Raw genomic sequence first — 17350 nt, 5'->3', positions numbered from 1 at the left:
GAGGGCAGGAATTCCTTCTCCTTTTCCTCTGATCTATAGCAGAGGAGATTCACTACTGAGCATGTACATAAAGTGCAGCTATATTCATCTCAACTACTCGCCTGGAACAGATATGCACCACCTTTGGCCATGCGGCAACATGCAGCCTGTAACACCTCAAGTTTCAGCTAGTAACCTTCTGTCCAGTAGGCATTTCTACAACTGATAGCAGTGTTCATTGTTGCTGGAGGCCGGGTAGCAGTGAGTGCAGCTGAGAAGTCCTCTCCTGCTGCTCTGTGGTGTCCTGACTTTGTATGTACACTGGGGTCAGGACCCAGGACTGGTAAGTACTTATCAACCGTACTGCTCCCTGTGCCACTCCTGCTCCAGGTGCGGCTCTGCTCCGAGCCCTGATGCCAGCGCATACATCTGAGACACAGAGCAGCACAAGGAGAGAAGAAGGTGCAGGGAGCAGAGGAGGAGCCAGGAAAGGAGAGGATTTATTTATTATCTACTCTGGGGATCTCCAGTATTATCATCATCTTCTCTGAGCTTTCTCTATTATTTTCATTATCTGCTCTGGGGTCTCCACTATTTTTCATTATCTGCTCTGGGGTCTCCACTACTATCTGCTCTGAATGCAGTATTGGGTTGCAGGGGTATTTACAATTTCTGAGGTGGCGTTATGTGCTGTACTGTAGTTGTTGGTGCATTTAGGGTGATGGTTACTGTTGAACAATATATGACAATGCGCTGTTCTCCCCCGCCTTAAATCCTTAGATCAGGAATAGAACAGACATTTAAAGGAATTTTCATCATTTTTAAAATAATTTATTATATATTTATGGAGTCCGAGTCGGTGCATTTTATCACGACTCCGACTCCAGCTGGTCACCAGCTCTAACTCCACAGCCCGGCTCATGTATCCTGCTAGCCCAGATCCCTAAGATGATGGAGATTAGATGTTTGGAAAAAAGAAATGTAGAAAGTTAATATAACTGCAATTGGCAAAACGTGCATACAGGATAGAGAATAAATATCTGAATTTGGAAGTTTCACAAACACGTGTCTGGCACCAGTCACCCTGAGCTGCCCCTATAGAGACTAGGACTATCAGGAGCACTGGAGGTCCCATAGAAATCAAGGAGTCCTGTGCAGTAGAGAGCAGCTTGTAGTGTTGTCTTCTGCTTTTTGGTAAATGTTGTTGCAATACCAGACATGGCCACTAGAGCCCAAACGCAGGTTTAGTGTAATAATTTATTGATCAGAATTACATTTAGTACCACGATTGGTGACCAACCAAAATGTATACAGCCTAATGAATGAGAATTTACAGACGCTGAGCCCAAATCCTGCGTCACAGTCCAGAGGTGTAAACATGCTATGTACAAGACAGAGGGTCAGCCTCCTGCGGCCGGGCCCCGGGCGCCTTCACATGTACCGGATAGTGGAATGATATTGTAGTAAATAAGATTTCTAAAATAGAAAAGCACAGAGGGGGAGGGGAGGGTCAGCTGGTGCAGGAGACACAATACAATATGTGTGGTAGCTGCCTATAAGATCCCCTCACAATAAATATGGACCATAGCGGAGGGGGGCATAGACCTGCAAGGAAGCCTGGAGTTTGGATCCCAAGTTCAAACTAAAAAAATATGGTCTGTATTTAAAGTGAACCTGTCACCGGGAATGTGATGTTCATCTGGTGCCTCGTAAATGCAGATTTTAAAAATGCCTTTGTCAGCATTCTGAATAAATATCAGTACTTTATAAAACTTTATTTCACATTAACTGAGTCCTGGGAGAGGAGCAGTTGCAGCCTGTGTCACTCCTCTACGCTCCTCCAGCTTCCTCTCCACCTCCTGTCATGTGAATTGAGTGGGGAGGGGGATGGCGTGGAGGATTGGAGTCCCTGCCTGCTGCAACTGCTCCTCCCCTCCCCTGGGACTCACCGCACGCCGCTGGCAGGGAGCCAGTTAATGTGAAATAATGTTTTATAAATGACTGAAATGATTTAGAGTGCTGACAAAGGCATTTTTACAGCATAGCGTAAGCTATTGGAATCTGTTACCAGCTAAAGATCATATTCCTGGTGACAGGCTCCCTTTAATGGACTAAATATTCTATATGCATATGAATGCCCAACATTTAAAAATCCTTGGGACCTGATGTATTACTTCTTCTGGTCTAAGCATACTAGGTATTTTGCCACCTTGTACATGTAGGCCAGTAGTTTAAGTATCGGACCAATTTTAGCCTAAAATCTTATCACTTTAGTCTAAACTACCAGTTTCTATAAGGAAACAAATTCCCTTTAAGATATTGGTGTGTGCTGGGTTACTACTATACCCTTCCCTTTAAGGCTGTCAACTGATCTCTCGCATTAGTCTCTACAGATTGCATAACTATTGTATGTAAGGGCCACTGCTTCATCTTTTTTTATATAGCGCCAGCATATTCTGTAGCGCTGTACAAAGTAATTACTCATCATATTGTATACAGACCAGGTAACAGTATTACTCATGTGTTACTCTTTAGAGTTGGAGTTATATGACTACAGGATCCCTTGTTGCTAGTTTGTAGTCTGTCACCGTGGTGACATAGAGGTCTGCACTTGAGCTGCATACCAATAGGATAACCATGGCCCTGGTGGACAGATGTAACTTGTAGATAGCATTCGGCCATGTTTGGCAGCAGGAATTCAGAGTAAACCAACGGGGAGGGGTTTACAGCACGTCTTTGTATCTTGTATACAGGGATATCAGTGATGGATCTCATCCAAGACTTTGTTCTGTGTCCGACCTTCTCTTAATATTATACAAATATTTTTATAGCTGCAAATCATAAGAACACCATGGAATCTTGTAGATATATACATTGTTAGTATCGGCTGATATGTGTCTTATGTGATTATTCTAGTTTTCAGTAAACAATTGTCATGAATGTTCCCCCCGGTCAACATGTGACCTGATGAAAAGCAGCTCATTAATTAATTAATATGCTAATATGTGCACATAATTAAATAGAAAACAACATGTAAAATCCAAAGACCCCCAATTACTACCCCTGTATAGACCCCCAATACTTTATGTGAGTCATTGTAGCTGGTGCTACTAAGCCATACATAGCGGATGATGGGGATGGCTACGGGCTAGATTTTATGGACTGTGCTACAGGTTGAAATCGCTTAAAGTGAATATGCATTAAACACCATTTTCTAATTCCCCAAATTCTGTGCTACTACTACTTTCTTTATCTTTACAGAGGATGAAAGTCAATAAATTTTGGTAATAGGCCTTAATTCCCTATAGAGACCTCCACAAGTCACCACTAGGTGGAGCGCACTGTATACACCGAATCTGGCAACACTGTATACATTGAGCTCAATAGCTCCATCCAGTGGTGGCTGCAAGAATCCAGTGTGACAGTAATGGTCAGAACTAATATTTGGATATGTGTATAAGGAGTTTGTCCAAATCTGTCTTTTTAACCTATGAATCAGCAAGAAAAATTACTTAACGTTAAAAGATGTACATTAACTATAAGGATGGATCCCCATCATCCACTTGGTCAAGCCATACTAGCACGCCGCCCTGCCAAGAGGCTGCCAGTCTATGATTGGATGTATACAATCCACAAAATGAGACATAGAATGATATATGTAGAGGTCTCGTTGTACGATGTATACATGGTCTCCTTGTCATCTATGAGTTCATCCACGTCAGCAGCAGCATAATATACAACTTTTTCTATTGTTGCTTCATGTTGACACGTTTGACTAAAAGATTGGTGGAGGGTTATGAGCTGGGATCCCCAAAAATTCCTAAAAAGTTGTATCCACAACTTATAAACTCCTTGAAGGTTTCCACCGCTCCCTCGTGATGAAGAAGCGTTGTGCAGGAGGACGTGTGAATATGCAGGTGAATCTCCTCCAGGTACCTCAGGGTGATACAAAACATGGACCATGAGAGTAAAAAGCTTATTGTGCCTAAGGGATGGAAGGGACCGGTGTCCCTCTGTAGTCATTGCAAACAAATCAGACGAGGAGCTTCAGGACCTTAGGTCATCTTGGTTCCGATCTCACAGAAGGTCTCTCCTGCTTCTTATCACACAAGGAGAAGTCTTGGTGGAAGACCAATGTGTCTCCAGCTCATGGGGTAAAACCAGTACATTTCATGAATAAGTGCAACCAAGATCTAATCAGAAGAAGACGATGGAAGCCGGAAGTGGACACCAAGGAATGTTCACCTAGTCCCCGACCTAGACTCCATAGCCGACCTCCTGACCAGCGCGGACACACAGTATGGCACGAGACATGAAGACAGACATTATGCTGACAGGCCCAGTCCTTGGCTGAACATCTGTAGTGGAAAGTGAGGGTTCATCTGGCTCACAGTTACTGGGTTATTCCCCTTTCCCCATCACATTGTGGATGCGCTTTCCTTCTGCTGTAAACCTGGTGCATTTGTATAGACGGTTGTGGAAAACACCTCGCACTATGGTTTATGCTTGAAATGAGCTTCCACTATAAAGAGAAAAAGACACAAGTATAGAAAAAATGGGTGAAAATTCCAGACACATCCCGAGGCAAACATGTCAGGCACATCCATAGAATAAGCGCAGTTATTTCCTGATCCCCCTCCCAGTCAGTGCAGTATCACTACAGTACTCCTGTCCACAGCTCCTCCTCCCTGTCAGTACAGTATCACTACAGTACTCCTGTCCACAGCACCCTCCCCTGTCAGTACAGTATCGCTACAGTACTCCTGTCCACAGCTCCCTCCCCTGTCAGTGCAGTATCGCTACAGTACTCCTGTCCACAGCTCCCTCCCCTGTCAGTACAGTATCACTACAGTACTCCTGTCCACAGCTCCCTCCCCTGTCAGTACAGTATCACTACAGTACTCCTGTCCACAGCACCCTCCCCTGTCAGTACAGTATCACTACAGTACTCCTGTCCACAGCTCCCTCCCCTGTCAGTACAGTATCACTACAGTACTCCTGTCCACAGCTCCTCCTCCCTGTCAGTGCAGTATCACTACAGTACTCCTGTCCACAGCTCCCTCCCCTGTCAGTGCAGTATCACTACAGTACTCCTGTCCAAAGCTCCCTCCCCTGTCAGTGCAGTATCACTACAGTACTCCTGTCCAAAGCTCCCTCCCCTGTCAGTGCAGTATCACTACAGTACTCCTGTCCACAGCTCCCTCCCATGTCAGTACAGTATCACTACAGTACTCCTGTCCACAGCTCCCTCCCCTGTCAGTGCAGTATCACTGCAGTACTCCTGTCCACAGCTCCCTCCCCTGTCAGTGCAGTATCACTACAGTACTCCTGTCCACAGCTCCCTCCCATGTCAGTACAGTATCACTACAGTACTCCTGTAGTATTTTCCCTGCACTGTGACCTCACTGTGTGTATTATCTCTGTACTGTGACCTCACTGTGTGTATTATTCCTGTACTGTGACATCGCTGTGTGTATTATCCCTGTACTGTGACATCGCTGTGTGTATTATCTCTGTACTGTGACATCGCTGTGTGTATTATCCCTGTACTGTGACATCGCTGTGTGTATTATCTCTGTACTGTGACATCGCTGTGTGTATTATCTCTGTACTGTGACATCGCTGTGTGTATTATCCCTGTACTGTGACATCGCTGTGTGTATTATCCCTGTACTGTGACATCGCTGTGTGTATTATCCCTGTACTGTGACATCGCTGTGTGTATTATCCCTGTACTGTGACATCGCTGTGTGTATTACCCCTGTACTGTGACATCGCTGTGTGTATTATCCCTGTACTGTGACATCGCTGTGTGTATTACCCCTGTACTGTGACATGACTGTGTGTATTATCCCTGCACTGTGACATCACTGTGTGTATTATCCCCGTACTGTGACATGACTGTGTGTATTATCCCCGTACTGTGACATCGCTGTGTGTATTATCCCCGTACTGTGACATCGCTGTGTGTATTATTCCTGTTCTGTGACATCACTGTGTGTATTATCCCTGTACTGTGACATCGCTGTGTGTATTATTCCTGTACTGTGACATCGCTGTGTGTATTACCCCTGTACTGTGACATGACTGTGTGTATTATCCCCGTACTGTGACATCGCTGTGTGTATTATCCCCGTACTGTGACATCGCTGTGTGTATTATCCCCGTACTGTGACATCACTGTGTGTATTATCCCCGTACTGTGACATCACTGTGTGTATTATCCCCGTACTGTGACATCACTGTGTGTATTATCCCTGTACTGTGACATCACTGTGTGTATTATCCCTGAACTGTGACATCACTGTGTGTATTATCCATGTACTGTGACATCACTTTGTGTATTACCCCTGTACTGTGACATCACTTTGTGTATTACCCCTGTACTGTGACATCACTGTGTGTATTATCCCTGTACTGTGACATCACTGTGTGTATTATCCCTGTACCGTGACATCACTGTGTGTATTATCTCTGAACTGTGACATCACTGTGTGTATTATCCATGTACTGTGACATCACTTTGTGTATTACCCCTGTACTGTGACATCACTGTGTGTATTATCCCTGTACTGTGACATCACTGTGTGTATTATCCCTGTACTGTGACATCACTGTGTGTATTATCCCTGTACTGTGACATCACTGGGTGTATTATCCCTGTACTGTGACATCACTGTGTGTATTATCCCTGTACTGTGACATCACTGTGTGTATTATCTCTGAACTGTGACATCACTGTGTGTTTTCTAAGGTATTAACCCTTTAGCCACACAGGGCCTCCGGCAGTGGTAGAAGAGTTAGTAGTGATCTATCCCCCACCAGATACTTGGTAGTAAGTACACGTAGGAGCTCTCACCGGCATACTCCTGGGGAAGCATGGGCTTATTGAGAACTTTCTGGAAGGCAGAGATCCAATCTGTGCGGTCGGTGTCGCTCTCACATGTAAACAGGAACTTCCTGTCGGGGGTAGTGATGGTGATGCCGAACTGCCAGTGGTTCCCCTGTGTGGACGCAGGAAGTCCTTCTTCCACCTTGTAGTGGTTCTCGGTGCTCCCAATAAACACTTCTCCTCTGGCGAAGGCGTCCTGCAGGGGGACCACAGAGGGGGATCAGGATGGAGGTGGGGGCAGCTGTCACTACCAGGACCATGACCAAATACACACAATGCAGGAAAGTCATAATATTAATGACATTGTAAGATTTAAAGGGACAGTGCCACCAGATTCACGGCATAACCAACAGCACCAGGGGTGACGCCTGCCCCCACCCCCCCATTGTAGAAGGTGATTCTCCGGCCTCTTGTACAAGAATGGGGGGCTCGGCTGGTACCATCCATCACACATTCTTACCATGGGGTCTTTGAAGTACATTAATCTCCTGTCATCCAAGGTGAACCATCTCTTCTTGAAGCCCTCGGTGTGCTGGGAACAGAGACATGTACATCAGACAATGTGTAGACTTATCCTTAGATCCAGTTCTGATCCATTCCCCTGATAACTTTTTCTACTAGAATTAGAAGATCGTTCCATTTTCCTCACCTTCGGACCGGTCTTTTCCATATATCCTTCTTTAAGAAAGTTCCTAGTCAGCTTTGGCACCAACTAAAAATAGAATAAAAATTTAGTAGAAACCTTCCTACCACCTTCCAGGAAATCTACTATCAAAATCCATCCTGATAAACCAGGGACATTACTCATAGATCCAGGCACCGGGACTGTGGGAATCTTCTTATATTTGTTATCTATGGCCTCCTTCCTCCTAAAATCTACTTATAAAAGTATGTTAATGAGCCAGAGGGTTGTTAGCAGAGCACCTCTGTGCTGTAGCTTCACATGCTCTTATACTGTGCAGGAGCACTTCCCCCCTCCCACTATGTATTGAAACTTCCTCTGCTGCTGTGAGATTACATCAGGCAGAGGGCGGGGGAAGTGCTGAGGGAGCAGAGAGGGAGGAGATAGTGTAGTAGCCTGTTAAACTACAGAAGGGCTCTGGTAGCGCATCCCAACCACATCTGACTCATTAGCATAATTGTAAAAGTTGATTTTAGAAGGCAGGAGGCCATGGATAACAAATATAAGAAGCTTACCACAGTCATCATGGCACCTGGATCCAGAAGTGTCCCTGCTTTATTCATGCTTGATGGTAGATTTCCTTTAAGGGAGGGTAATTTTTTTTTCTTACATTAAGAATTTATGTCTGTGAAATTCCTCTGTTATCCCTCCTAGAAATGTATATGGGTAAATTGTTAGCTATGGCTCTGTGGTCTTCAGTGAAGTGAATGGGATTTCTTTGCACTTCTACACATAATAATAATATAATAATAATAATTCTTTATTTATATAGTGCACACAGATTACGCAGCGCTGTACAAAGCATGTCAAATTGGTCCCTGTCCCCATGGGGCTCACAATCTAAACAACCTAACATTATGTTTTTGGAGTGTGGGAGGAAACTGGAGTACCCGGAGGAAACCCACGCAAACACGGTGAGAACATACAAACTCTTTGCAGATGTTGACTCAGGACCCCAGTGCTGCAAAGCAGAAGTAATACCCACTCAGCCACCGTGCCGCCCCTGAAGAAAGCAGCCATGTCTTCTAAACCTGAGCAAGCCCTCTAATACTTTGGCCTTACAGAAGCTGCAACATGTGACCAGGGTCCTGCCTGCATTATGTGTACTGGTACGTGTAGATTGCAAGCTCTGGGGTAGAGGATTATGTGACTAGTGTGACAGCTGGATTGGTGAGGCTGTATATCATATATCACTGACAGCTTCCCTGGACTCTGGACCCTGTTATCAGCTGAGACTCCCCTGAGCCTTAACGTGAAAGTCCCCTGTGTGTTCAGTCTCCAGGAGAGAAATACAGAGTCTCTAGAGTTTTTATGCTGCAGCTATATGTTCTTTATTACACTTAAATTCCTTGTATTTCCTCCTGGAAAGTATAGAGTGCGCTTTGTAGTTCCGTTGAATGGAAATTCATAGAAAGAGGCTCATGGAACCAAACGCTCTGTATTTTGAAGTGGATTTCGTGAGAATTTTGTGGACCTGCAGCTGATTTCACCTGGAGACCGTGCATTCTCATGTGGCGTTGTGATTGCGTTTGGAAACGCAATTGAATGGGTTCACCTCTCCCCAATTATACATAGAGACAACACTGCAAGTGTTTAGTAAACGCGCAGGAGACACATTTAGTACGTATTCTGGTTGCGGATGTATTTATGAAGTGTCAGCGCTAGTAGTGTGTCACAGTAGTGTAGTGCGCACAGCAAGGGGCGTTCAGGTGCATTTTCGCTCTGGCTGCCACATTTATGTGTCGCACGCCCCTTACACTGAGTGCATCAGAAAAAATTGGGTGCATGCAGTTGGTGCATTTGGCCACTTGCAGCGTGCGCCACATTCGTGAAGTCGAAGGCCGAGATGTGGTCTTCATGAATGTGGCTCACGCTGTACATTAGTGCACTACCTGCAGTTTTACCTCACTAATAACAAATGTGGGCCACAATGTTAACTTAATAGGGTACATTTATAAAAACTCGTGTAGTCTCTACTATGTGCAGTTTGCCTGTCTTCATGAATCAGGGGCCCCTTGCACTGCTCAGGAAGTGTGCACCAACTTTTAATATAGAGCGTGTGACACAATTTTGTCGAGTTGCGCCATGTCTGACTCAGCACCGAAACGCCCCTTTAGGTACAGAATTTGGTGGCACGGCGGACACAGTGCAGCTGCAACACAAAAGTGGCGCAGACGCTTTATAAATACATGTACAAGCAGTTTGCAGATTTTTCCAGTGCAAAGTCAGACAGAAAATTGGCGCAAACGCTTTCATAAATGTTGGCCAATGCGTGACCTGGGTGGAGGATTTCAAGTGTATTTCAAAGCATCAAAACTCTGCATGTGAACATGTCTAGAGGCTGAGATCTGATGACGATTAGGTGAATGGGAGTTTATCTGCAGTAACCTAGAATAGCCACTACGCTGTAGATGGAGCTGTCTGCTTCCACCACCCATTTCATTGTGTAGCTGCTGCATTGGAGGCTACTACTGTACAAATAGCAAATTTGAGGTGGTACCAACTCTTGGACTCATTCCCATCTGATAGTAATGGCCTATTCTCAAGCTGTGTTCACACTATGGGTCTTACACCCAAGCGACCAGTGGTCTTCCCATCTGTGCAAAGATCGTATGTGCGGGGCTGCACATACTGTAATCATAATGGGGGAGATTTAACAGAGGTGTCTGAGGTAAAACTGTTCAAGTTGCCCATGGAAACCAATCAGAGCTTAGTTGTAATTTTAAAAACTGCTGCTGGAAAATGAAAGCTGAGCTCTGATTGGTTGTCATGGGCAACTAGAACAGTTCTGCTCTCAGACACTTCTAATAAATCTCCCTCAAAATTGTGTCTTTGGCTGAGAATATGGAGAGGGATTGCAGTGTCTTCACCAGTCCTTGTGTATACGAATGTGTGTTTTCTCGGGCCTCAAACAAGGGATCCGCAGTTCACTCTTTGTGGCCCATGTGTCATCCGTGTGTGTGTGACTACCAATGACACCAAACACGGGCAGGAATAGGACCTGCTTTGAGTTTTTTGGCCTGGGCAGGTGGCTCATAGCCAGGGTTGTGAGCTAGGTGTGTGAGTCTGCGTGTAATTAGGGAAATCTCCTCTCCTCAGCTGTTGTATTCAATGTTAAAACCATGTGACCGCAGCCTAAACCCATATAAATCAATGTATCTGTTGAATAGAAATGCGTGTGCATGATTGCTTCAAGAACAACCCAATGGGCTCTGACCAAAACCGAATTCGAAACTTACATCCACATCCATTGCGATAGGATAAGCCACTTGTAAGTAGTGGAACCGCGCTGCTCGGATAGCGTTAAACCAATCCACGATTTCCTGCCATGGCAACAAATGACATAAATTAACAAGGATCGAAGCAAAAATCGCTCCAAGTACAACGGAAAACACAAAAACATCACAGCGTGCACTTCTCCCATTAGCCCAGTAGGTGGCAGCAGTCGGCCAGCTCTGGGTTACCAGCGCTCTGTCATTTGGGAGCTGTTATAGGAAGCGGCCACCTCCCCATGGCTGCACCCTAGACAGGTGCCTGGTGGATGGCCGCTGATTCGTTCTGCTGATCACTAGTCACATGAAAGGGCAAAAGCCATCAAGATCCATTACTGACGTCTCCAGACTTCTGCTTTCTCTGACAGCTGCACTGGCGTCCGACATGGCAGCAGGATATTAAAGAGGAGCTTGTCTTAGTGTAATGGATCCGGGATACTTCTAGGATATAAATATTATAGTGGACATATTTTCCAAACTTAATAGGACTCCCAGCATCGTATTTATCTATCCTGCTTGTGCGCCGTGTACAAATTTTCTACCTAAGAGCCAGATCTCGCAGCCACGCCCACAGTGCACTTAAATTCTCATTTGCATATAATTAAAAATAGAAGCTTCTCTGCATCCATGTTTTCAGGACAGGCAATGCTTCAGATACAGAAAGTGTCACCTACACAGCCATATGATTAGTTAGTACATGACCCTGTAGCTGACGGGTTCCCTCCCGGATCACTCACCTTGCCATCTTCATGGTACACGAAGATGTTCCTAGTGCTGTTGTCCCGCAGGTATGTGATCTGCAGGCCGTTTGGGTTTCCTATCTTGGCCGGCTGGAAGGTTGCGTTCAGATGTTCGATCTTTATAATCGCTTTGGGTTCTCTTGCCTGTAAAAATCATTTAGACCAATAAAATTTGGGGGTGGGGGGGCAGATTCACTTACAGATCATATTCTTGTTTGAGACTGAAAAGATGAAGTGAGGTTCTCTTAGGAGACATATAATATAACGAAACACAATATTACCATCCTATCTATGTGTATGGATTGTATCAATGGTGTGGGGGCAATACTCTGCGCTATATATATGTCACATATGGTAACCGGCAGAGACATAACATGACATATCTGTGGGGCCCTGGCACCGCTGATCTCTGGTGTCGTAGTCGCTCAATACTCATGTAATAACAATGAGCCTTTGTCCCTTTATGCGAGTGACAGAAGGGGAAGTGCCCTTCTAGGAACTTCTGTACATAGTGACGTCACCCGCCTGTAAGGATCCGTCCGTCTTTAAATCCATCAGAGATATAGAAAGACGGGTGCTCAACATGTCTCTACATCTACTGCAATATATCTTTATATCCCTCATAAAACAAGTGGACACTCAAGGGAGCACAGGGCAGTAGAGATCAATTATTCCTACAAACTCGGGATCTTGTGCCACTGTATGAGGGCACAGTATGGGTCATTGTGCTTTAGAATACCATTTTGCAAGTGCAGATTCATCTTCTCTGTCCATATTATTTGTGACGTGCCATATAAACAGGTGATGTACCGCACAGATATGGCAGTGTACCTACGCTGTGACGCTGCCAGCCTTTAGCTCACCGAGCCGGGTGCCAAGCGTCTGTGAGCGGCAGACAGATTTATGCGGACTATAAATGTCTATGTGAGCTCCGGTGATATGTAAGACAAGCTGCAGAGCTGTAATACCGCATTGTAGCTGTGTATTTAGAAGCACAGATCACAAGGAATTATTACTAGATATTCCGGATTAAGTCTTGTCTACTAGGGCATAGAATAAAGATCCGCTTACATCATTCTTATTAAAGTATTTCAGCGCTCCTTCCCTTTCCGAAAGTACAAACTTCCTGCTGAGAAATTGCCCGTTGTCGCGTCCCCTCTTCCATAGTAATCCTTCTCTGTAACCTGCAAGGAAAGGAAAGAGAAAAGATCAGCTTTTCCGTCTCCAGATCCATCATTCCTGAAGGGGAGGACGGCGTCAGAGCGTGATTTATGTACAGAGCTTATTACCGCTCCCCGCACTTTATAGCATAAAAATGGGATCAATTATGGCGTTTACTGCAGGGGTCCGCAATGTGCCCCTCTGCTACTACTACCCCCAGCAATGCAACAACTACAAGTGGACAGGACTTGGTGGGAGTTGTAGTTTTGCAACAATGGACAGAAGCTGTTGTCATTGCTTTCTGGACAATGTCCAAACTTTGGAGCCACTTTACATAACCCACAATAAAAGTGTTATGTCGCCTTATTACAGCTCCATATAAAAACAATGGGACTAAAGTAAAAATGACATTTATTAAATGCAAATGCAATTGGTTAAAATTAAAAGTTTTTCCTTAACATCTATGGGATATTTGCTATGATCTTGATTGAATACCAGACTCCTATTCTTGCCCATGAGAGCTGGCACTGATCACAGCAGCAGCGGGCAATCTGCAGGAGCCTGGCAGCGTCTCGCGGGCAGATTTATAGCTGCAGGTTGATGACAGTGCCAGGGAGTGTGGTGCCCATCTCCCTCTACCCGTCCGGAATACAGAGCGACTTATTCACCTAGGAGTCAATTTCATGGATGATGGTGACAGCCACCTCAGCTCAGCTACCAAATGTCCTTTCTAGAATTCCCCGTTTTATGTGAAATCTCACCCGTTTACCTCCCGAATTCAGACAAATATAAATGTTCTCATCTCATTTTCACACGACTAGAGAGTAAAATTTAAAGGCTGCAGGGGTAGTGTCACTTCAGAAGCCCATATCCTCAGTTCTATATTACATAGAAACATGCTGAAAGGCAGTTCTCATTTGTGCAAATAAATATTTTTGTTTGTATAATGAAAAGTTACACAGTTTTCCAATATACTTTCTGTAGTTCTAAGTGTTTTCTAGATCTCTGCTTGCTGTCATTCTATAGAAATCTTCATGGAAATCTGACCATGGCCACACAGGTGCACGGCTCGTTATATCACACTTCTCTTATTACTGTCTGTGATACTAACGAGCCGTGCACCTGTGTGACCATGGTCAAATTTCTGTCCACTGGAATTAAACATAGAAGCTTTCTATAGAGGGACAGCAAGCAGAGATCCAGAATACTAGTAGCTTACGGTTCTGTGAGCTACTAAACTGGACATACACACTTAAAAAATATGCAGGAACCGGATCTTAATCTGCAGGACATTAAGAAATGATATTTATTACTCTCCCTGAGTAGTGTAAAGGGGTAAAACCTGGTTAAAGGTACAGATACACAATAAATGGATTTTGTTTGATTTTGTATTTGTAAATCTTCTATATCCCATGTGTGTACAATGGATGTGAGAATCTCCATGTTCGTTTCTCTGTCCCATATCCTTCTGTCCCTTGGAGTACATTTACTGTTCCTTAAAGGGGTTGTACCAACTATTTAAGTAATCCAGGATAACAATCCAATCAGTGAGGGTCATCACTGATCAGTTAGTTTGAACAACCCCTTTAAGGGGTTTTCCTGGCACAAAACTATTAATGACTTATCTGGACTGTAAAACCCAGGACCCAATCAGAGTCAGAAGTAGACAGTTCAATCTGCTGTGTCTGGTCCAACTGCAGGCAGCATTCTCATTCACTCTCCAATAAATGAGCCCGGCTCTTCAGACAATTTCTTTGACTTATCAGAACCCCAATAAACCCCAATGACAGATCAGATGAATGCAGATAAGACATAGGGGCTCATTTACTAAGGGCCCGAACGCCGCAATTTCGCCGGGTTTCCCAAATATTTCCGATTTGCGCTGAATTGCCCCACGATTGAATTGCCCCCAGATTGTGTTGCATCGGCGCCAGCTTTCACGCAATAGAAATCGTGGGGGCGTGGCCGTCGGACAACCCAACAGATTCGGAAAAAACGTGGAATTTAAAAAAAGAATTTGTGTCGCAAGATCAGCACTTACATGCACCGGGAAAAAGCAGGTGAACTCCGGCGGACTTTGGCGCAGCAGCGACCTTAGTGGATATTGGGCGCACGGCGTGAATCCCGGCAGACCCGAATCCTTGTCGGACAACGCAACGCAGGATCGCGGGATAGAATCCACCATTCACTGTATGATGGTCACAGCTCATCTCCTCCCCCTCCCAGCACAGGTCACAGAGCATGCCCACAACACCCTCCCAGAGAGTCATCTACCCTTCTATTTCACCATTGGGGGATTCCTTGCCCAAAGATGTTGTGAAAGCAGAAATATCATACATTACAGGAGCTGGACTCTTGAAATGTGACGTCCAAAGGTCTCTTCAAATACTGTGGCCATATATAGAAGTAACATTATTGATGCTACCGTTATGTATGAACCAATGAATTAAAATTCCCAAAAAGAAAGTGAATCCTCTGAACCGCAGTCCGGCATTATTATAATTGAAGCGGCCTAGATAAGACTTTTAATTGGTCTCCCCTGGCTACGGAACAATTGCTCTCTTATCAGTGACTTATTATACAAGTCTTTCTGCCCCCACACCCCTCGATTGGCAACTATTCTTCTACCTGCCGAAAAATTTCATCATTCTAATAAGAGGCCGCAGAGTAAAGAGCGGAAATCATGACATTAAAATCACTCACCATGACACAGAGGGCGACGGGAGCTCTATTAATATTAATTAATGTTAATTAAAGCATGAAGTACATGATTTATACTGCAATGCAAATTGCACAAGGAGGATCTAACATCTAAGAGCTTACAGAATGGCTGAGGGTCGGGCGAACAACAGGAGTTTATGTGTGTGAGTACGAAATGAGGATAACATATCCCCCCCCCCGGCCCCTCCCGGGCAATGTTGGACTGAGGTTCCTTGGGCCCAACAATTAGAATAGTTTTGAGGACTCAACCTCCATCAACCTTTGGACGGTTGGGGTCCAGTTGTGGGTTAGAGCCAGGGCCCACCGGAGAATCCTCCGATTCTCTGGTGGGTCAGTCCAACACTGACCACAGCAGTAGTAGTAGTAATTCTGCAAAACATATCTTAATCTACCGTATTTTCAAAATAATAAAAAGCACACTAAAGCCAAAGGTTTCTATGCACATAAAAGGGACATCCAGTGTAACCTTTGCGGCACTTGGACTTGGAGTTATAAAAGGTGTACCCCCTATTTTTTTTAGAAGGTCTTCAATAGACCACATCCTTTGCACTTCATGCAAGGAGGTCACGATCTAAGGAATTTGCAGGAAAATACATTAAGATGTTAAAATACGGGTCTAGTTTTATGAACATGAAATGTAATAATGTATATTAATGAGTCAGTATGACACATACTCAGGAGTCGTCATTACCAGGCAGAGATGACTATAGGAAGGATGGTAATGCAAATGTGATGAGTTATAAAGAAATTAAATACTTCCCTTACCCATATGTTCTCCAAGATAAACGCCTAATGTACAGACACCATATACTGAGGGAAATCACACACATATATATATATATATATATATATATATGTATAAAACAGAGTTACATATGAAGAGATAAGAATGTCCCCCCCCCCCCCCCCAGCTTTTACTGGGAACCCTAGTGATCGACTGTGGTGGAATCACAATGGTGATAAACCAGCAGCACCCCCACAGGACAACTGAGGCATTACACAGTTATTCATAAAATAAAATGGGAGGTCTGTATAATGCATGGGTGTTTAGGGTCCTCCAGAGTGAAGAATATACATGGTCAATAATGCATAATGCAAAAAGCAAAGGTCACTATACTGTGTGGATCAGTATCATGCAATGTATAGGTATTACCTTCCTAAAGACACCTACCGTATATATATATATATATATATATATATATATATATATATATATATATATATACACATAACAGGGCAGGATAAGGTTATAATAGTCAGACACAAGTAATATTTACCAAAAGAAGACATAATGCAATGAATAATACTGTATACCCATTACATTGGAGCTCATTATAGGCAGTGGGGTCTCCGCTTATTTCGGATGATATTGATTATGAATTATACTGATTAGTATCGCAGCATGTAGTAACAAGCAAGTGCCATCATTACTAGGACCATTAATTTTTACAAGCAGCCCTTACATTTTATAGATATCCACATCTGCCACCGTAACAGCAGCTTGAGTGAATTTACATAAACATGCAATGAATGACTACAGTGATGTAAAATCACAAGAATCGTAGCTCGTTCCGGCCCTGGAAACTATAAAGCCGGTCACTTGTGTCAGGTACGAAAGCTTAAAGCCAACCCCATAACCGTGCATGACTGGATCAGTGCTGGAGCCTGTTTATTTCCGGAGAGATAGGAGGCTGCCCGACTTTATTGGCACCCCTTATCCTCCGGCGGCCAGAAGAAAAAGACAAGTAAAAATCAATGTTCCCCAAACACTAAATCACATACACAAAGATCTCATGCCTATAGCCAGTTGTGGTTTCTCATCATTTTAGGAAGATTGACTGACAATCCAATGGCCCACATTTATTATAGCGTTTGCGCCAGTTTACCAATAAAAAGTTGGTGC

General features: G+C 44.2%; 1 protein-coding gene across 1 annotated transcript in view; it reads right to left on the bottom strand.

Moving 5' to 3' along the window:
• Window positions 1–1222: 1222 nt before the first annotated feature.
• ADAP1 (ArfGAP with dual PH domains 1) overlaps window positions 1223–17350 on the bottom strand; it is an 87604-nt gene continuing 71476 nt past the window's right edge. Inside the window, exons 5-11 of the mRNA XM_072120451.1 lie at window positions 12637–12749; window positions 11563–11709; window positions 10793–10876; window positions 7521–7583; window positions 7332–7403; window positions 6839–7067; window positions 1223–4501 (exon numbers count right to left, since the gene is read on the bottom strand). Of these exons, the coding sequence (XP_071976552.1) occupies window positions 4473–4501; window positions 6839–7067; window positions 7332–7403; window positions 7521–7583; window positions 10793–10876; window positions 11563–11709; window positions 12637–12749 (737 nt within the window). The 3' untranslated portion in view covers window positions 1223–4472. The remainder of the gene's footprint in view (window positions 4502–6838; window positions 7068–7331; window positions 7404–7520; window positions 7584–10792; window positions 10877–11562; window positions 11710–12636; window positions 12750–17350) is intronic.

This window comes from Engystomops pustulosus, chromosome 8 (genome assembly GCF_040894005.1).
Source record: "Engystomops pustulosus chromosome 8, aEngPut4.maternal, whole genome shotgun sequence".
In the NCBI taxonomy this organism is placed as follows: Eukaryota; Metazoa; Chordata; class Amphibia; order Anura; family Leptodactylidae; genus Engystomops; species Engystomops pustulosus.
This window is presented reverse-complemented; position numbering and strand designations above follow the sequence as displayed.